This window comes from Melozone crissalis, unplaced genomic scaffold (assembly GCF_028551555.1).
Source record: "Melozone crissalis strain CALT ecotype California unplaced genomic scaffold, PUWL_Pcris_2 ptg000111l_1, whole genome shotgun sequence".
NCBI lineage: Eukaryota > Metazoa > Chordata > Aves > Passeriformes > Passerellidae > Melozone > Melozone crissalis.
In genome coordinates, this window is record NW_026535888.1 from 461972 (window position 1) to 484512 (window position 22541).

Genomic DNA, 22541 nt, shown 5'->3' on the forward strand with positions numbered 1-22541 from the left:
TAGGAAACATTCAGGTATGGGTGAAGGGAAAAATAAGAATATTGATGCCTGCAAAAAGAGACTTGGAAGTGGCAGAGACATTATAAACAGGGTTTTAATACAATGTGAATTACAAGCACTTGATACAGAGGGGATGATATATTGATTTTCCTCATTCTGAACTATGCCTGTCACTAAGATCAATGGAAGTCACAAACCTATATCAAGGAAATTATAATATGTGGAATTATTTATAGAATGGCTGCTCCAGGTACACATCAATTGCAGCATCATAATGGCCCGACTTATGACTGAGGACAAAGCCATCTATTACATATTGTAAATGAGAAAGTGTGCATTGCCATCATTGCTTCATTTTCCACATTTTTCATAAGTGAAAGGAAGAACTAATAGACAACAACAATTCCACTTACAAACTAAGTCATTAAAAGAACAGCTACAGGCAGTATTTTCCAAAACAGAGTTATGCAATGTACACCAAGGCAAATACGCTGAAACTTTGGGAATCACTTCTGGATTGCTCAAAATTCTGGGCACCCTGAAGAAGCTGAAAAGCAGCAGCACACAGGAGGGCAGCATCTCCAAGCTGCTGGTGGCAAGGAAGCATGAACCTGTAAACGCATGCTTCCCTTTTCCACTGCAAAAGCTCTGTCACCACTGGCAGACAAAGAAAAAGTCTAATGGCTACACAGGCACCTTTATAATTTTCATATCTCAAAATTATGGCATTTCCAATAAAGTCTGCTTTTGAATCACCATTTACTTCTACAGTTCACTTAGTTTCACAGCAGTCTCTACCTCCCACTGTTAACTCTTAAAAGAAGCCTTTCAAAGGTCAACCCAAACTGTTAGGATTCTAGATGGTAAAACTGAATTTTTCATGTCTACTTGTTCTTCTGAAAGGCTTAAAAGCAATTTGTGGCAATCAGCACAAAGGGATTTGATTGACAAACTTTAACAAAGTGATCTAGAGAAGATTCATTGGGAAAAAAACTGCTAAAATTGCAAATTAAATGGCAAATAGTTTTTCTCTGTCTGCCCTTGAAGGAAAATAGGTTCTCTTCTTAGACGTGAAAATTTTGAATTCGGGAGGGAAAAAGAGGAATTTGGCTGGGTTTTTTTTGTATTTTATTTTTAAACCTCTAGTATTGTGTTAGACTGATAGCAACCAGCATAGTTAGAAGATTTATTTCTTTACTATCCTGATGGTGCAAATTATTTTGTATGCTACTGCCACTACTGCAAAGCCTTTGCTTTAGTCCTCAGACAATCCTATTACCCAAGTCAAAGTAACTCATTTTTCACCTACTTTAATTCAGTTCTGAAATTCATATACAGGGCAAGAGCAGGATAAAGCTTTTGTCTGTTTGAAAGTACAGCATAACTGATAGATTTTACATTTTTGTAATGGTGCTTCAACCTCATATACCCATTTGCTTGTTTAATTTTTAAGTATTATTCTGATTTTTTTGCCTTTACAACATTCTTCTGTGACTTCAAATTACTGTTGCCTGCAAATATAACTAATGTGTTAATCTTCTCAACTTTCAAATCACTCACATGACATAAACCCACTCAAAACCATTTATATTTTGATCTACAAAAACCTACTACATTTTTTTACTAACAAGTTCAGGTTTTTTTAAATTATATTTATGTCTGTGAAAATTTTCCAATCTCCTACTCTACTCAAAGCTATTCTAACATTATGGCGATTTTATGTAATTAAATTATTTTCCTGTCTGGTAACTTACTGTAGTTTACATACTTTTGTATTTATTGGAGACATACCAGAAAAAAAAAAAAAAGCATTTGAAATGCCAACAAACAAAATTTAACACAGAAAACTCAGAATTCATTAATGATAAAATATGTAGTTATGAAAGACTGCACAAAACTCATTCACTCACTGAATCACTACAGAGACTGAGGGATTTATGCAAGGTGCAATACATCCAAAACAATACAGCTCAGTTCAACACACCACATCTCACTGCATTAGTAGCACTTGTAAACTAAACCTACAGCTAAGCCATCTCAGCTCATTTACTCTTTATAAAATTACCTTTTCTCTTCAGAGCAGCTATCTTTGCCAAAGGACAAAGGGTTTATGTGGGCAAACCTACAGTATTAATCTACACATTAAGCACCTATTCTGGCAATAATAAAGATGAAGGTCCAGAATTACCCATTACAGACCGTAAACATGCTTGTTTACTTATTAGGATCTTTATAAAGCCACCATACAAACAATTTGTGTTTAAGAAAAGTCCAAGATATGATTCAGTTACTTCTTTGCAGGCTGACCAAAATATTTTCTATTAGTTTTGCAGTGACCTTTGTTATATGTTATTCTAGTGTCGGGGATACACATTTTAAAACTCCTCTTGACAATGTGATTAGAACTGTTACTATATGATTAAAACTATATGATTAAGCTCATTAAAACCAATGATGAAAGTTTCTTTAGATAATCTAGCATGTGGATTAATTTTATGATTGACATTTGTTTGCTCAAGAAGGTTTTTTTATTCATCAAAGACTCAGGTAATGAAAAATCTTTACATCTTTTAATTACACATTCCTGATAATATCAGCCTCAATTTCTGCATAGTTGCAATTTAGAATAAAACATGTTTTAATTCACTTCTTCTAAAGCGCAGTAAAGATTTCATCAGGTATTAGTGGCAAACACCACCAGTCCAAACCTACTTGGATGTTTCTTTTCAATAACGTGACTAGTAAGAATTGCCATGTGTAACAAATTTTTCTTTTGCTTTCTCAGTGTTTGTGTAGATGCCGAACAAAAAATTTAATGACTGCGCAAATGGTTTTTAAAATACCCTCAAAATTGAAAGATAACTTTTTTTAAAAGCAACTGCTGCTCAGACTACTGCTCATATTCTACAGTCGGTGAGCTGACCCTTGCAAGATTTCACATATCTGTCTCACAAACTGTTAATGACAGATAAAACACACCGCTGCAAAGAGCCTGCCCTGAGGTGACCCAGCAGCAGTCAGGCTGCTGCTCAGGCAGGCCTGGGCTCTGCTGGGCACTCAGAACCAGCCTCAGACCCTGTGCAGGCAGGCCTGGGCTCTGCTGGGCACTCAGAACCAGCCTCAGACCCTGTGCAGGCAGGCCTGGGCTCTGCTGGGCACTCAGCACCAGCCTGGGCTCTGCTGGGCACTCAGAACCAGCCTCAGACCCTGTGCAGGCAGGCCTGGGCTCTGCTGGGCACTCAGAACCAGCCTGGGCTCTGCTGGGCACTCAGAACCAGCCTCAGACCCTGTGCAGGCAGGCCTGGGCTCTGCTGGGCACTCAGAACCACCCTCAGACCCTGTGTGCCCGTGGCCCTGGGCTCTGCTGGGCACTCAGCACCAGTCTGGGCTCTGCTGGGCACTCAGAACCAGCCTCAGACCCTGTGTGCCCGTGGCCCTGGGCACTCAGCACCAGCCTGGGCTCTGCTGGGCACTCAGCACCAGCCTGGGCTCTGCTGTGCACTCAGAACCAGCCTCAGACCCTGTGCAGGCAGGCCTGGGCTCTGCTGGGCCCTCAGAACCAGCCTCAGACCCTGTGTGCCCGTGGCCCTGGGCACTCAGCACCAGCCTGGGCTCTGCTGGGCACTCAGAACCAGCCTGGGCTCAGCTGGGCACTCAGAACCAGCCTCAGACCCTGTGTGCCCGTGGCCCTGGGCTCTGCTGGGCACTCAGCACCAGCCTGGGCTCTGCTGGGCACTCAAAACCAGCCTGGGCTCTGCTGGGCACTCAGAACCACCCTCAGACCCTGTGTGCCCGTGGCCCTGGGCTCTGCTGGGCACTCAGAACCAGCCTCAGGCTCTGCTGGGCACTCAGAACCAGCCTCAGACCCTGTGTGCCCGTGGCCATGGGCTCTGCTGGGCACTCAGAACCTGCCTCAGGCTCTGCTGGGCACTCAGAACCAGCCTCAGGCTCTGCTGGGCACTCAGAACCAGCCTCAGACCCTGTGTGCCCGTGGCCCTGGGCTCTGCTGGGCACTCAGAACCTGCCTCAGGCTCTGCTGGGCCCTCAGAACCAGCCTCAGGCCCTGTTCGCTGGCAGCCCTGGCCTGGCTCAGAGTTCCATGGAGCCCCACGTACCTCCTCATGCAATCCAGCGCCCGGATGAAGAAGTCTTTGTGCAGCTGGTGCTCGTCCCTCAGGATGGAGCACTGCTCCAGCGTCACTGACATGGATGTCCTGTCTTTGGCACTCTTGCAGCAGGTGAAGCGCACTCCGTTCAGCTTGCGGCAAATCTGAAACACGGGCAGGCCCCACAGGTCAGCCCTTCCTTCCTACCGGGCTGCGCAGCCCTACAGCTCTGCAAGCCCAGCGAGGGCTTCCAGACAGCTACAGCACTTCTCAAGAAGAAAACACCTTCTGGAAGTTAGTACCAGTACACTGAATTCCTGAATTTGACATGGGACTTTCATAACTATAAAAGAAACAGTTCCTTCACCGTTTCCTCACTGAATGCAGCAGCTGCCCTGTTCAATGAAAGCTAAATTGTCTGAATATCTGATGAATGAAGATATGGTGACTCTTAACTCACAAACATGAATGTAGCAGACTAACTTCTTGTGAAGGTATGGAGTCAGACACATCTAACTTACATAGTTTTTATTTTCAACAGGTGAACTGTTCAATGTATGGCTCACAATTAATAAAGTTTAACAAATTGCTGCCATGGATTGTCTACTTTCACTTATACTTTGAAAAAGTTATAACACATAAAGGAAACATGACATTTTGGAGGATGATTCCTCCTCTTAGGAATCAATCTGTGGTTGTATCATTCCATTAGTTTATACTATGATTTCAAATGATATTTTACTAGAAAAAGAAAAATTGAAGGAGAGCTTCTGTGCCCAAATCTACCATTTCCCAGATATAACCTGTCCTGAGAAAAGGTAATACTTTGCTTACACCTATCCCTGGGGAATCACAGGTGTAATGGTACAAAACCTCAAAATGTTTGTGAGAATGCAGCAAGGCAATAAACTACAGCAGGAATCACAAAAAGAAACTTCCCGCATTGGCTATCATGGGAGAGCTCGCAGGATGAACTGGAACATGAACTGAAACATGACCAGTGTCAGTCCAGCAAATAAGTGTTTCTTCATCTAATGCTAATTGCATTCTTAGAAATTCTATTAAACAATAAATACTAATAAATTCTATAAAAATCAAAAAATACTTAGAGCCTTTAAGTTCTTTGTGATACCATGGTGAGGACAATCTCAAAAGTTTAATTTAGGGAACCAATTAAGGGAATCTTACTTAGAATCCAAAGAGGTACAGGATAGTGAAGGAGAACCTATGAGTGTTTCTTCCATCATATAATTGAAAATTTTAAAAGTTAAATCTGTTTAAAAATTTGAACAGTTGCACTGGGATTTAAAACAAGTACTATATGATAATCTGCTTAAATAATTATGTGAAAGAACTGTTTCATTGAAGAGATTAATTCTCTTTGCACTAGTATCTTTGGAAGCCCCCGATTCATTGGGGCTATTCGATGTGAATGAGTCCTAAAAAAATTTTAAAATATTAAAAAATCATTTATAAAAAAAAGTAAAAAAATCCCAGGTAATTATTCTGGATGAGTGATGGGCTCATATGTGGAATCTTGTACTTCCACTGCAATAAAAAAGTGATATTGCACAGCTACTGCACTGACAAAGTTTTCTTCTTACATCTTTTTCAATAAATAAATGGAATATAGAATAACAGTGTGTAGATCACTAGGACCAGAAATACACATTTCAGAAAGTTAAAGTAAGGGAACCAAGCAATCATGTCCCACATCATACCTCAAGGACACTAAAAAATTATTTTGAGTAATTTTATATTATCAAAGAATGGATATCAAACAAATCACTCAAATTCTAGCAGGTTCTACCAGTTTAAAAAGTGAGAAAAAGAAATTGTCTGCAAAAAACTATTACAGCACATCTGCCTCCTTTAACCAGTGAGTTTTCCAGTCATTTCCTTAAAATCCATTGCAGTTACAAAGTCAGCAAGCTTATGAAAATGAGTTTATGGTTAGTTCATCAATTTCTTTGAAACAAGAGAGCTCACCGTTGCAGCCAGCCACATGATTTCTACATTCTTTCTCTTTTTGGCCTGGATATTTTGATGAAGACTTTCTAGCAATCCCTTTAAATCATTTTGTTCTTGAAAATGTGGTAAACCTGGGAAAAAGGGACGAAAAAAGTTGCTCATTTTGATAAGGTTGGTCATATGATTGTCCCGACTAAAGAATGCTCATGGTAAAGAACAAGTCTATTATTTACAGCCTTGTTTTGGAACACAGGATAGAAATTACCAGCTAAATATTTAAGGAATAAGCAAACCTTATGTCTTTTGAGTATTGCCTTGTCCTCCCTAAGATCTTCACGTGGAAATTTGAAGGATCTTCAACCTTTATCTTATAAATGGATGGTGAAAAACAAAACCAAATCTCTGCTGTAGTTCTGTTCATCAGCTATTACAGACATTCAAAAGAAATCAGAAAAATAAAAAAAAAACTGAGTGTATTACAACCTGCTTTGATGGGATGATTATTTTTTAAAATTAAAGTAAAAAATTAGGGTTTTGTTTTCAAATTGAAACATCTAGTTTTTGTTTTAAAATATGCCTTAGATTTTTCTATAATGTAAGATAAGGGTTAAACAGCACTTAGTATCCCCTCTAAAAAGTAACAAAGTATCTTTCTCCTGAAATTAAGTGGGGCTTTATTTTGAAGTAGAAAATAATTTCAAGTTTGCTTAAAATCCAAAAATTTACCTGCTTGTTCTGGGTATGGAATTTAAGTTGAAGTTTAATTTATCCTACATCTCCAGCAAAAATTCAAGAGTAGGCAATTTAATTTCCCCCTCTGTTTCATATGTATATAGAGGAGGGATTTTTCTAATGTTGCATTTATCCTTGCTAGTTCTGAAAATCAATAAAAACATGCAGAATCTGTTTTTTGAAATTATTTCTTCTCATGGTGGCAAAGTAAAAAGAATTTAAATCATAGTTATCACCAAATAAAGGGGCCAGAATCAAGTGGAACAAAGTGAAACTAAATTGATCAATGGATTTCTTCAAGCAGAGAAAGTAAATTATCCATCCAGTGAGGGGAAAAAACCCCACAACCCAAGCCCCAAACCCAAGCCCAAAAACTTATACTCAATTGGAAGAATAAAAATGAGGGAAGTATTAATGAAGGTCAATATCCATTCTCCTAACGTGATCCAAGTTGGAATGATCCCTCTCATCAACAGGCTTTTACCTTTTACATCTAATAAATTCTGTAGTTTCCCTTATCCATGATTCATAGGAAGAAGTACTTTAAATCTATTCAAAAAGAACTAAGTTGCTCCAGTCATACTGTGCTGTCTAAAAAAACTCACAAACAAACAAGAAAAAAAGAAAAAGGGAGGAAAACGTACATCCAGAATCTGTTTTGCAATAATTTTAATGTGGATTGTTTTACCTCTGTATCACAAGCTCTGATTGTACATTAGATAATGTAGAGCACATAAAACCACATCACACTCTGCTAGACTATTACACTTATGGGTGCATCTGTTTCTTTAAAACAGAGAGCACAAAATGGCAAAGATGCTTTGAGATGATGCAAATGTATCACTAAACATTCTATTGCTCCCAGTAGCTTTCCTTTGGGTCACAGCAGAAAACGTGACATCTCAGAGGGATGACTTCAGCACAGGTACAGCAAGAGTCTCCTAATTCACAGTACTGCCAAAGGGGTTGCACCTTGACTGGAAATGATCAATGGCCTAAACTCCTTGGGTCCCCCACAGTACCAAACCACCAAATCAGGCTGATAAGGGGGAGAAGCCTGGAAATACCAAACAGCCTTTTTGTTTTCAGGTACTTACGTACTACTAAACAACTATCTTACGTTTTTGGACCCTTACTGTCTTAGTATTTCTATAAAAGCAGTACCATTTTGAGCTATATTTGGTCAGCATTTTTGGTAGGAACCTTGCTGGAAACATGCTCTTATTTTCAGTTTCTGCTAAAAGAATTTAAGAAGTTAACAAATGGGTAAATGACGAAGTGTATGTTCATCCTAAAGACAGAAAGTCAGTGGATGCTTAGTTACAAGCAAGACTATTATTGCCAAGGAGAAATACAGACACAAGAGGAAAACTAACAGCGAAGGTGGCAATACCTTTCAGGGAGTGGGAAATTGAATTCTTTGAAAGGGAATATATGAATGAGGCAGCAGGCCAGGGAGGCTGCCAAGGGTGGATCCAACAGCCTGGCAAATAGGGCTGCAAATGCTCAAATTCTGTTAGGCTTTTTGAGCACTGTTTGGAACTGACAGCTTTGGGAACACAGTCCTGCATTGATTTTGTAGCACAGATTTGGCATTATAGGAAATTATCTGGATAGGTGGGACAAAACCATCAAAAAGCCATCAATATTGAATGCCTCTCACGTGGCCCCAGCACCAGGGTTGCTGCCAGCCTTGTATGGAGGTTTGTCTTCCAGACGAGGGGGAACAGGAGTGGGATTAAGTCCTGCCACAAATGAACAAGTTTGAGAGCTTCCCTTTTTTCCCAGGGGGCTGGTTTAAAAGGCACATTTCTCCAAGGCAAAAGACTGACTCTGTATACTGGCAGGGAGCTACTGGGAAGGGCAGTGGAACCAAAAGATGCTTTATGTTCCACAAAAAATTGTATAAAGAAGAGACTGAGTTCTTAAAGGTAAAGAAAAAAAGCAAGAAAGTTATAATAACCAGAAAATACACGATGAACTAGACACAATTAGTTCTCAAAAGCCTTCACAGTCTGAAAGAAGTCCAGGAACTGTGTGGCTCACTAATAATCCTTCAGGAAGGCAGTACAAGTTTAAATTGTGTTAATGAAAAGTAGCCAATACTGTCTGCATGCAAATTTTTGCTTTTATAAAATAAAATCCATTTATGAGGTAGCAGATCTACCTTAGTCCTAACCTGCATGAGGTTAGTTTTTCGAGGATGTTTTCTTAGCAAGATTCCCCTCAATTAATCACCCAACTTATTGTATGAGTTTCTCTGTAGACATCCTGGAAATAAATACTAGGTCTGGGGGGGGATGGATGGGCATCCTGCCCATCATTTAGGAAGGGCTTTTGTTTCTGTCAAAATGATTAACAAATTAAAATCATCCTGATATAAGAGATAAACATGTATACATACGCATGTGATGTGTTAAAGTTTTACATAGCATTTAAACATCAGGCAGTTAAATCTCCCACATTTGGGACTATAGTTTGGGCATTAAAACTAACAGGATTCGATTGATGCAGATGTTTTCTTCAGTCCTTGCTTCTGGCAATCAGAGTAACAGCATAGTAATGCTTATGTTTATAATACAGAAGTTCTATAGAAGTGGAATACAGGGCCTATTCCAATGAAACCTTGTCGTTCATATAATGATGATGTGGCTCATTGCTTGTATTTGATCTGCAGATTTCTCCATGGTTCACCAAACCTCAACATATTTTCAGAATAAGAACAGAGGGTACGACTGAAGCTGATGAAATTTCCCACCAAGTATTTATGTAAAAATACAGTAGGTACAGACTGTCCTCTACATGAAATATTAACAAACTTATTATTTTAATAACTTAAAATAGCTGTTCAGTTCATCATTCCTCTGTTTCATTTTCTCTGTAGTTTCTGCTGTGGCACAAGGCCTGAAATCACTCCTGAGACCAGCAGGGTCATGTACAGGTACAAAATGTTTAAATTTATGGAACAAGTTACGGGATTCTGCTAATATTACTGTCTTATAACCTTCTACCTACTCAAAGCTTTTCAAACCGATTTGGACATTGCATTATTTTGTACTCACAATCAGGAGGCATTTTTTCTGTAAATAACTTGTAATATTCTTTGAGAAGCTCTAAGTTTTCCTGGTTAATGTTTTCCTGCAAAGTGGTATCTCCAAACCTATGAAAATACACAATAAATTATGAAAAAAACCCAAAACCCACAAACAACAACAAAAGATAAATTATCCTTCATAGTTATTTCTTTGCATAAAGAAATAACTTTGGTGCTAAATGCATTAGATTTTGTCAAACATGCAGTAGTTAAGTTCTTGTATGCTTTGGAATTAATTTTTGGAAACGAGATCATCGCTGATGCATACTTCTTCCAAAAGTTTATTAACAAAGCAATCTATTTACAAACATGCAATAAGGCACTTATTCTTTTCCCCTCACAAATCGTGAATAAATGGAAAGGCACTTTGGGGGAAGTCCAATTCCAAAAATTGGGTACCACAGGCAGAGAACACCAACTCTCCATAGTGAGAGTGCTGCTACTGCTTAAGCATACCAATTTCTGTAAGAGCTGGATAATATGGAAGTGACACAAGATGGAAGAGAAGCTTATCTACAAAATAACTGTAGCTATAAAAACAAATATCTTTCTCTCTGAGACCAAGATTTCTACAACAGCCACACTTCACATGCCAAGAAACTAAATCTCACGGTACTACAGGAGATATGATTGTAAAGACACGAATGTCCCCATGACAGTTAGGGCCAAAGTTTTGAAATTCATCTTCAGAATAGATTTGAAACGGGAATGGAGGAGTACAGGAAGAGAGGCATGGGCAGATAAGTGAGAAACTCAGAGAGAAGGGGACACAGATCAGAAGATACCAAATATGCTGCTAAATTGGGAACAAGGGAAGCAAATATTTCAACAGGCCACAGGGAGAAGATGTAACTACTTCCTTAGTAGCCATTGCTGCACTGTCACATGAGAACATTTCTTTTAAATCGGAAACATTCTCAAGTGTATTCTATCAAAAAACAAATTAAAAGATTTTTTTTCTAATAGAGTAACATTTCCTAGAAATTTGCCACAAAAGTGTTTTTATATTCTCAGGTTCTTTATCCCACAAACCCCTCCATGTTTTTAGCCATAAATCGTGTGTGGTGTTTTCAGTCTCAAAAACAAATGTACAACTTTAGGAGTTAAGCAGCATTTTGAATTAAGACAAAAGCAGACTGTAACTGCATGCATTAAAGCTGCTTCTGCATTGAACTTATTTTCTTGGCAGATATTAGTACATATCCATATTTATAAATATGCAGTTATTTTGTTTTCTCCTATGGCTTTCTTTGCACACAATGTAAAATGACCACTGGGAACAACACTTCCTGCCACTTCACTTGCAAGCCAGGCATCTTTTCATACCAACTCCTCTACAAGCCCCCAGGTAATCAGGCTATTTCTAAATGTTGTCAAATTTTTCCTCAGACTATTCGTAACTCAGTCCTTCCTGCCTATCTCACTCGTGTAAGCTCCCACCAGCCTGCTTCTTGCTTACCACATCATGTCTTACCTCTTATTTTTTGAGTGTCCCACTCAGAACTGTCATGACTGATTTTGTTGGTTTTGCACATTATGAGTTTGGCCACGTCACTCCTCTCAGCACTTTTCTCTTTATGTCATCAGAATAACCTATTTTCATTTTCAAGAAGTTTCCAAGTTCTCTAACCAGCTATCCAGCTCTTTCACAGTAAAATGCCAGATTTTACTGTCTTTAGATTCAGTCTATGTCTCCCATTTCAACTTTCTGCCTAAATTTTCTCACATACCACCACTCAACTTGGAGAAGTGTCCCATAAACATTCACAAAGCTACCTGATGACATTCTTTAGTAGACTTCTTTAAAAGACTGGGTTTACTTGGCTGTCTACAGTGAACAGGAGATAAAATCCTGTGGTGTTTAACTTCTTGCCTATTACCCAGGTTAAGGATTTTCACTGTCTCCCTCCATTACTCCAGCTACAGCTTTGCTATAAGCTTTTGGCTTAGAGCAAATGCAACTTCAAGATAAGCATTAGGTATTTTGGACGCTCTGTTAATAAAAGCAGCTAAAAGAAAAGAAGTTTTAACAAAGTAGCTGTCTGTATTGACATCTTGACTTCTACTTTGCAGTTTTAGCCCTGCACAAATGTGGTAATTTAACATGACTGACAGATACCCTTCTCTTGGAAGAGAAAATTAATACGTTGGTGAATCCATGACTATTATTATACTAATTAATTAGTTTCCAGCAATCTGTTGCAGAGGAGTACTAATTTCTCTAGCTTATCACTTGTTTGGTCTCTTCAAACCCATCTTCAAGATGTAAGAATTTTGAATTTTCAAACTTGTGTGAGAATTTCAGAGTACTGCATACAACCAAAATTCTGCATCTGAAATAGAAATCCATTTTGCACCTGTATCCAAGAGAAACATGGCACCAACTCTGTGAAACGGAGCCCTGCTTATGATCTTATCTTCATCTGGACTTTTTCACTGTTCTACATTGCTTCATAGCTTGTGTTTATTTCCTTTAATACCTTTGAAAATACACACTGAGTCAATGTGAGATTGTCTAAGAGCAAATAACAAAGAAGATTTGTTTCTAATCCTGAGAGATAGCCTGTACCAGCATGGAGTACTTGGACAGAAAATGCAACGTGACTTTTCCTTACCTCTCTGCCAGTGTTTGCTGCTCATCGATTCCAACATTAAAGAGCACTGGATACATGCTGTCATGGGATGACCGCTTTTATCCCAATATCGTGTATTATGTCTGGCAGCTGTGTTTTTTTCTCTCTCTCTCTCTCTCTTTTCACCCCCCCCCGCCCCCGGCCGTCTTGCCGCGGCGGGGCGGGGAGGGAGGAGGGAGGGGGACTGGGTGTACTTTGGCTTTTTGCTTTTGGCTTTTGGCTGCTTGGCTGGCTGGCCTGCTTGCTTCTGCTTGCTACTTCGCTTGCTTGCTACTGCCTTAGCCCTAGCTGATAGCTGCCTTTTTTCCCTTTGCTGCTTTCTGCGCTGTTTTTTTTTTCCCTTTTCTTTCGTCCTCTCTTTCTTACCCTCCCCTGAAGATACTGGACCGGCTCCGGACCTGACCTGGGACGTCCGGCGGGATCTCCGGAGCCTGCGAGAGACGCTCGGCACCCTCCACAACACTGACTGGTTTTCTTTTCTTTTCTTGTGTTGGGGAGTGTTCTTTTGTTATTTGCCAATAAATAGGTTTTGTTTTCCACTTTGCTCCTCCAAGGAATTCCTTCCCGAACCCGGTATTGGGGGGGGAGGGGTGGTTGGAGGTTTGTTTTTTTTGGGGGGGACTCCCTTTTGGAGATTTCCCCTAATTTGTCCTAAACCAGGACACATGCGAAGCAGCTTTCCCTCTTTAATCTCTTGTGGCAGCAGCTCAAACATCTTTGCTGGGAGCTGGACCTCTATAATGTAATGTTCACTAGGAAAAATGAAAACAAGAGTGAGGATGGGGTTCTTGAATGTCAGGAAAAGTTTCTTCAGCCAGAGAATGGTTGAGCAGGTTGAACTGGCTCCCCTGGGAAGTGTCACAGCACCAAGCCTCACAGAGTTCAAGAAGCATCTGAACTCTCAGGCACGGGGTGTGATTCTTGGGAAGCCCTGTGCAAGGCCAGGAGTTGCACTTGATGATGCATATGGGTCCCTTCTAACTCAAAATATTCTGTGATTCTGTAAAGAATGTTCCAAAAGCGCCTCTAATAAAAGAATGGCCTCTAATAAAAGCATGTGAGCTCCTGAACAGAATTTCACCTCCCCTGGGTGGCTGGTGTCTACCACCCACACCAGATGATCAGTGCACTGCTAGACAGTGCCACACACTTTGGATTGATTTGTTTGTGCACACAGAATGTCAGGTTTAAGCACTTTCCTAGAAAAAACAATTACAAGTAAATATGCTGACTCTTCAAGATAAGAATTTGTAGTTTGATTTTTCTGTCTTGCATTTCTACAGTCTTTCACTCTCATTTATTGAGCCATACCATATAACAACCAAAATAAAAATGGAGGGTTTCTAAAAAAATTATTAGAAAATAACTAGATTTTCACCTTTTCATCTTTTCTTTTTACGGTTCACTTCCAATGCTGTTTGATAGGAGCAGTCTTATCACAGCTCTAAGAGGAATGGCACTCCTCCACATAAACCTTGTAGATTTTATTTTTAAAATTTTTTTAATTTTAATTATTCCCAATGTATTGCCTATCATATTCCAGCCTTCCTGTTATTTATTCAATCCCTTCTCAGAAAGCCCATATGATGAGAGTGAATCATCCAGATTAATTAAGTAAATCAGTGGTGAAAGCCCCCTTCAGAGGAAACATATATTTTCTAAAAGTTCCTGCTTTTAGCTGAATTTAATTTACAGTCATCTTAAGAGCAATGATACTATTAAGGAAGTGATTTTTGCAAAATAAAACTATTTGGAGCTTCAGACTAGAATAATAATAAAGATGAAAAATCCATTCCAATCTTGTTAACCCTCAAATAGCCAAAATAAACGGAGTATTGCAGTATATGTCCTGACATTCAGCAGTACTCACGTGAGATTCATAAAGGATAAGTGATTTTGTGCAAGGATTTCTGAGACTGCCTATGTCCTGTGTGATTTTCAGCAGCTAAAAAAGGCTTCCATTTTTAAAAGTGACTACTAAGTTTTTAATACTAAGTGGCATCGGAGTTTTTTGGTTTCCATCTTAAAAACAATCAAGGCCTAACTCTTGGAACTGCAGTTTCATTTCTCATGCTGAAATACAAATTCAGGACATTCAAAAGCAAAGTTTCTCAGTTAGAGACCACATTTGTAAACAATGGCCTTGTCACTTGCCCAGGGTTCAGTATCCATGTGTGAATAATGCACCAGCAGCTCTGCACAACACAGACGCTGCTCAGATTAATCTGTATTAGTAACTGGAACTTCAGCTTTTTATCAGGAGAGTAACCCAGAGCCTACTGGCTTTTAGAATCCCTACTAACTCACCTTCTAAAAAGTAAAACAATGCACTTTCAATAAAACAGATCTCAGCAACAAGAAAACCATTAGACGGGTTTCATGGGCTACAGATTAAAACTGCAGCTCAGTTTCCTGGGCTCCAAGAAACAAAGTTCTTACCGCCTTCCACTTATAATAGGCAAAAAATCTTCTGACTTGGCTTCAATTACTCTAAACATTACTTTCTGCAAATCTGAAATGCCCACAGCCATGTCTTCGAGCATCCCTGCTTCTTCACCTACATGAAAAGATTAAAGAGACTATTAACAGAGTTGGCAGATCAGTCACTGTATAGGTCAGGGCAAAGCAATATATTTTCCAGTCTGTGCATCTAAAAATCACAGTTCTAAATCCACATTACAGTAACCTACATAAAACCAGACTCATTTCTTGAACTGCTGACAATTCTGTGCCCTAAATGGTAACCATGAGTATTAAGCAATTCTGAAAATCAGCCTGCTCTATATAGACATAAAATAACCTCAGAAAAGCCATTTTTGTCTATTCTGAAAGTTTTCAAAAGGCTTTCCTGCTGATGGAGGACAAAGGTTTTGAGAATAAAAACAAGCATCATGTAAAATGGAGAAGACAGCTATCTCCAAATGAGCAACTGCATAATAAAGCTGCACAAATGCTAAATTCCTCTACTTTAGTCAAAATCTCTGATTCAGGGAATGATTCCAATAGATCTAGTTCAAAGTTTGAAAGATAAGGCAATTTCTCCCTCCAAATTTCCTTTTTAATACATATCAAATAATGGCATGTGTAACAAACTATGAAACTGTTTTCAGGCTATCTTCACATTATCAGCACTGGGGATCAGGGCCGAGGCTGATAAAAGCAGTAAGTGTTTAAATCTTCCGTTTGCATTAGTTTTATAAACCTGCTATTTTGGGTCAGGTCTGCATGAAACAATAAGCAGGCCGTGTTCTCTGAGGAACTCAGAATGAAACAGATTAATAACTTTTGCTGCAGAATTAACAACACAGTGTCAATGACTTCAGCTGTGCTATTATGTGCAAGTCTACTGTCTTGTAAGGACAAGATTTGATTCAGCAAGCCAAATAAGAGGCTTGCTGAGGTTAAAATAAGAACTTCCTGGGTAACTTCTGGGCAGGGAACATAAGGAACTTTGTCCAAGAGCAATACTTACTGTATGTGCTAAGGAGTCCTTCATACTGCACCAGCAATCCAACAGTGTGAAGCTGTTGTAAAAATCCTTGATCATGTAAACCTGTGTGCAATTTGATTGCAAAACCACAGACCAATCCAGAGAGTTGTAAAGATAATTAAAACATGTGCAAGAGTGTTACAAGACAAACAGATACAAGACATTTCAACTGTTACAAGACAAACAGTTAAAATGAGGCTTGCTATCATTATACACAACAGAGATAGCACCTACATATTTGAGAAATCAGCATAGGTATTTCTGTTTAGTGACTAAGTACATGATTTCATAATAATGTATTTTGATGGGTTTTTTGGGGGTGTATAAAGTAGTGAAATATTCTGTTAAGGTATATTAGATAAGCTTAATTTGTTTTGTATCATTGTGTGTTATTTACACTGACATAAATAAGACCAGAACCTCACTTGTCAGGCTTCAAACATGCAAGACTGTGAATTAAACATGTGAATTCTGATGGATTTGAAAGTGGTTCAACATCTAATGTAACTGAATCTCCTAGGCAGCTGCCAACTTAAGAGAGAAATTAAGTGAAATGTTTAGAAAAAAATCTATCTGAAAAAAACATGATATACAGGAGAAGACATAAAGAGCTTCAGTTATTTGCCAAGAAAAGACAGTTCTAAGGAAAGACATGCTAATAGTATTTAAACACTTAAAACACTGCCACAAACTGAAAACAAATTATCTTCTCCCTATTTCCAAGGTGACCAGGAGAAAAAAATCTCCCTGGTTTGGATGCTGCCTAGCCAGTACCATGGATTTCTACTTACTATTTAATTTCTTACCACATTATAAATTATTTAGGTGAATATCATGGAAAATAAATGAAAAAGCTGTATCAAATTCTAAGGGAAAAAAAAAAAACCAATGAGAAAGAAACCCACAAACACTGGCATGAAGAGTATGCTTATAATTAGAGCAAGAGAAGGAAGTGAGCGACACAAGACAACCTACTGCTTGGCTGAAGACGATGTCTCTCCTCAGGGTCAGCATCAGGCACTGGGGCAAGCCACAGGCAAGTTCCTGGAGCAGGACAAAGGCCATGGACTGCTTGGCCCTGGTCACCACCTCTGCCATGCAGTCCTTCAGCGTGACCACCAGCGGGTACAGCTGCTCGTACCAGTCATCTACAACACGACAGGTCATCTGCTCCAGACTGGAAAACTCGCAGTGAAAAACCCTTCTTCACTAGGAAGGATGGCAGGAGCAGCTGTGCACATCACCCTTCCCTTTAAAACAACCCCTGCAGCTCTCCCCAGACCACTGTGGGACCACAAATGCCACTGGAGAACGTACTTATAAGCAGGATTCCATCTTACCACTGGGAATGGGGTTAAATCCCTGGCCTGAATCCAACTGCACTCTGAAACAATGGCCTTTTCCAACAGTCCCAGCATCCCTGTAAAACTGGTATTCAAGTGTCACAAACAGAGTACACAGGGAAACACATAAAACCTCATTTAGCACACAGAGATTAATACAGTGGCGATGGAGTCTCCTTTCAGGACTCAGAACTGGCTATGTAAGAAATGAAATAGCATCAAAAATGCAAAACCAGAGAGAATAACCAAATATTTAAGAAAAGGTGGGTGCTGGAGGGTAAAACACAATAACAAATAGGTATCTGGAAGGGTATCACCTACTTAATCTACAGGCTGGAAATATAAAAAGCTTCAGACCATATTCCTTTTTTTTTAGATTCTATGTTGTTCTCTTTAAACATTTAGAGATTTTGAACTCATTTTAGCTATTTCTATCAGAGAGATGCAGAGTATTTTGAAACATGTTTTTCTCTATGAAAATACACGCTAGGCATATTAAAAAAAACACTCATGAAATGATTGAAAAATGTGATTCCTTAATACATTACAAATGAAACAGTGATAACTAGGAATGGAGGAGAATTGGAACACCTTACACAAACTTGCCCAATAATCCCAGCTACTCCTGAATTTTATATGATTTAATAAAATCAGACCTGCCTTGTAGTTGCATATGGCTTTGCCTACCCCTAAGTTGAGCAAATAATAAAAACAAATAAATAAATCCCCCTCCTTCAGAATCTACATCTCAGTTTGATTGTACAGTTTGAAATGAGGGAAATCAACACTCTAGAAGAATCTATATAAAAGTTGGGAATGCAACTGACAATGCAACAGTCTATAATTGGCTCATATTTTCTGCAGGTCAGTGTAATTAAGAATCAATGATAATTAAAATCTGTTGTAATTAGGTGCAAGACAGCAGCGTGTTGTTTCAGGTAACATTCTGAGTCAGGCCAGTAAAACCTCATTAGAACTGAGGAAGTTCTTGAGGCAGAAGACAGCTGCCTGTTGCCAGTCAATTTGGCTGAGCTCCAGAAAAACACACAAATTAATAAAACTGCAGCCAAGAAGACTGCAGAGAGCTTTGAAAGCTGGGAGAAATTAGAGAAAGCAAGGAGCAGGAAAGGGGAACAAGGACAGAGCATGCACAGAGAATCAGATGAGCTCTTTGTTAACTTTGTGGTCAGACAACATGAGTTTTACCACAGTCATACATATTTAACCATGAGTAACACAGACTGAGGAAGCATTCCCTGGAAAAAAGCAGTTCTGAAGCGAGTGTCATCCTGACAAAACAGACCATGAGCCACCCCCAGGCACAAGCTCCAGGTGATTTTATACATGTCATTGGCTAACAGAGTGATGACACGCTGTGTGCCAAACGCTGGTGTACACGTTTTAGAGAGGCTGCTGGAAAAATGGAGAGCTTGCAGCGCAGAGCTACCAAGATTTAATCTCCTTAAGCTGATGAAAAAGACTGAGCAGCAACTTGATTTCCCCTCTTCCTGAGGAGAAAATAACAAGAACTAACTGTGGTGTTTATTCCAGGGAATAAAAGCAAAAGAACAACCAGAGGCTGCTGCAAAACACAGACGAGTTTAGAAATAAGTAGACAAAAAAGTGTAATGTACTGGAAGCCAGTGTAGACAGATCAGGCAATCTAAAGTCTCAGTCAAATTACAATCCTTTATTAATTTAAGCAATATACATATGCCAATAAAAGCATCAGCAGCAAAGTAAGCTCAAAGTCTAAAGTCTAAGAGTTCTCTTAGAGTGACTCAGTAAATCATATTGTATACATTTTAGAATAAGATATTTTTCAGAATACCTTTGTAGAATCACTTCAGGAAAGGAATAATACAAATTATTGCTTTTAACACATTCATGGACTCACACACATTGAGCCTTCGGATCTCAACTTTCTTTTAAATTAAAATCACAGCGGAAAATTGTTTGAAGAAGGGGTGAAGAATTAACTGAATGAGTGACTATCTAAAAAAAGGAGATTAGAAGCAAGAACAGAAGCGACAAGGAGACTCCGGGATGACTGTCAGGTTGCTAAAATGACATGGGCAGCCTGTCAGTTTGGAACACTTAGCATCCAGAAGAACTGTCAGAGTCTCCGGATAAAGCAAAGAAACTCAGCACAAAAATAGAGCTAGTCAGCCACGGGAAACTAAAACAAGGCATGAAAACCAAACATATTAAATTAAAAAATTAAAGGATGAAACTAAAAGGACAGTACCACCGCTATGCAGTTAGAATGAGATTAAAACAAAAGTGCATGTTCCACAAAGCACTGAGTAAATATTCCATGTTCATTGCCAAGAGAGTGATGGCAGCTCAGTCTGTGACAGGATTTGCCCTTTGGTTACTGGAAAACGCCCTTCAGCCCCATGTTCCTGTAATCAACAGGCTGTGCAGGCAAATGACCTGCTTAGCACCCAGCTAGTCCGTTCTGCGTGCTCATATCCAAGTTGCAATATGTCAAACCACATGTTAAATTTTATAAACTTTGGCAGAAAAGCAAGCTTCTGGTCTTTTCAAAGTCAGGCCCACTGAAATGCTCATTAAAATATGCTGGTAACCAAAAAGGATGCTTCAGCATAGTACTCCTATCTCCTTTAGCCCTAGCAACAGATTAAAAAAGCCAATTTTGTCACTGCTATTTGTGCCACCTAAAATCCATAAATTGCTTTAAGTCACTTCAAAACTTGAATGGTATGAAGTTAAAAAACCAAACCTTAAAGAAAAAGCAGAAGAATGCATAATGTTGTGCCCTTAAAGCAAAGGGGGGCACTACAGCCACACAAATGTAAGAAATACAAATATAAATGTGACGTATAAATGTAACAGCAGATACCCATGAGGTAACGTTTCACTTAAATTAATCACTCGCTACCTGATCATAAAAATATTCCATGACAGAATTGAAATAATTAGAGGTAAAAAAACATAAATGAGTTGTCTTTATATCACAAAGTGATCATTAGACAAACTCTGTTTTAATGAAAAAGGCAGGCAAATCAAACCAACCAACCAACACAGCAGCAGTAAATCCCTAAAATCAGCATGAAATAATTAACCCAGAATTTGATTTTACTGACTTAGGAAAGGAACAGTCTTTGAATTAATGTTTTTTTTTTTTTAAAGGGAGGTTTAAAAAGACAGAAGATTGCACATATTCAACTTTGCACCATAAAAAGGTCAGTGCCTTATTTCTTTATTTTGCCACGCAGCTCTTAGAGCTCAGCTGAACTGCAGCTGAGGGCTAAGCTCTTTGAAAAAGGAGGAGGCTTTGTACTCATAATGCTGCAGCAGTTCTTGCAGGAACAATAAAAACCTGAATAAGATTTCCTGGTGTTCCTGCACTTGAAGGTAGCAGTTTGCTTTGCACAGTTTGGGTGTCCAGAAATTTGGAATTCTTGGGATTTATTATTCCACTGCAACCATCCAAGATTTTCTCCACTGTCACATGGATTAATAGCTAAACCCAAAACCATCCAATAATACCTACATGAGCATCTCAGCATGCTTAGTCAGAGTGAAAACAGAAAGAGAGGACAAAGGTAATAAAAGACAAAGCTAAGAAAATCTAATACACTTTAAGCATAGGAAGGTTCTGTGAATGCTGTGCAACTAAATATTCTTATATCTTGTTTTAGTTTGTTGATTCAGTTAAACAGTCTTTCCCTTACATATTTTTCAGCTTCTGTTTTTAGCCAAAGTACTTAGAGAAAGTACTGCTGAAGGGGATTGTCTTGTATTCCTGGGCTACATTCAGCCCAGATAAGGATCCTATCAAAAAGAAAAGGATGACACAGAAGAGAGGGGAAAAGGGGAAAAAAAAGCATAAGTAAAACTTATGTAAATACAAGCTTCAAAGAAAAGGAAGGAAAAATGTGAGGAAGAGGAAGGAAAGAGAAAGCTTTTCACATGTGACTGCTCTAAATAAATTATGTCTGCTGCTCAAGGACACAGACCACAGAAAAATTTTTCATCTTCATGACTAAACAATATTTTATAATAAAAGCTTTTCTGAAGATTCCAATAAAACTAGAGCACGGCTTTATTTCCCACAGAACATAGCTTTATTTCCCACTTCTACCAGCCTGCATTGGAAGGGATGCAACGAAAGATGTAGTCCCCATCCCCAGGGCAATGAAAGTCCGAAATTTTGAATCTAAACTTATATAGTCCCCAACAGGTATGAGATAATACAAGAAAAATAAACCCACATATGTCTGTAGCAATGTGAGTATGAACAGAGGTCTCCTGTAATTCCAGCTAGGAAATGTGGCAATGTTCCCCAGGTGCTCTTTGCAAACCTATGCTGAAGGTTATCAAGGGCCAGTTCACGGAGCTCATGATTCCATAATTCACTTAAAGGCAAAATCCAGGTGCAATCACACTGGCAACTCAAATTGTTTGTGATGCTAGGTGGATCCTGTGTGTATCAAATGGGGGAGTCCTCACGCAGAGGCAGCGAGGGAACGGCTGGGTGGGAGCTCTGACAGGAGGCACGAGCAGCAGACAGAAACAGCAGCCACATGCAGCAGCCAAGCACAGACATCTGTCGGGGCTGTGCCAGCACCAGAGCCAACGCTGTGTTCCACTGGCACCTCTAATGCTGCAGGACAGGCTTTCACATCACAACTCTCACGGAAAACGAAAAGGCAAAAGTGAAAAGAATTTAATGTAGTCACATATTTCTCCAAGGCAAACCAGACTAGAGTCAGAAGAACAACAAAAAAGCCCTCTCCTTAAAAATCCTTCTACTCTTCCTGATTTATCCTGCAGAGGATTCATAATCCTGCGACTGATGAAACCATAGCATGTTACCTTGGTAACTGTAACTCAAATTCAGTCTTTAGAATACACTCAAAGGTCAGACTGCATGAAAAGTTAAGGCTAAGGAAGGTATAATTCACATTGAAAGGCAGAGTACAGCAAAAAAAAGTGCTCCAGTATCTCCAATTACAAAGATTCCAAACAACAAATATAAACATGTTTGAAAAAAGAGAGTAAGATCACACAATGCCATAGTCACTGAGACTGCAAATATCAACCTACTTTAGGAAACTCTGAATATATGTTACAACAATATCTAAATTTATATGAAAATGCTATTGCATCAAAATATTGTCATAATATTTTCTATCATCTAAA

The 22541-nt window shown here is 39.1% G+C and overlaps 1 protein-coding gene across 1 annotated transcript in view; it reads right to left on the minus strand.

Moving 5' to 3' along the window:
• Positions 1 to 22541, minus strand: part of LOC128947957 (inositol polyphosphate 4-phosphatase type II-like) — an 82280-nt gene that overhangs the window by 20007 nt on the left and 39732 nt on the right. The window contains exons 8-15 of the mRNA XM_054292481.1: positions 17003 to 17174; positions 16009 to 16133; positions 14976 to 15093; positions 13202 to 13288; positions 12519 to 12575; positions 9872 to 9969; positions 6096 to 6208; positions 4116 to 4270 (exon numbers count right to left, since the gene is read on the minus strand). Coding sequence (XP_054148456.1) covers positions 4116 to 4270; positions 6096 to 6208; positions 9872 to 9969; positions 12519 to 12575; positions 13202 to 13288; positions 14976 to 15093; positions 16009 to 16133; positions 17003 to 17174 — 925 coding nt within the window. The remainder of the gene's footprint in view (positions 1 to 4115; positions 4271 to 6095; positions 6209 to 9871; positions 9970 to 12518; positions 12576 to 13201; positions 13289 to 14975; positions 15094 to 16008; positions 16134 to 17002; positions 17175 to 22541) is intronic.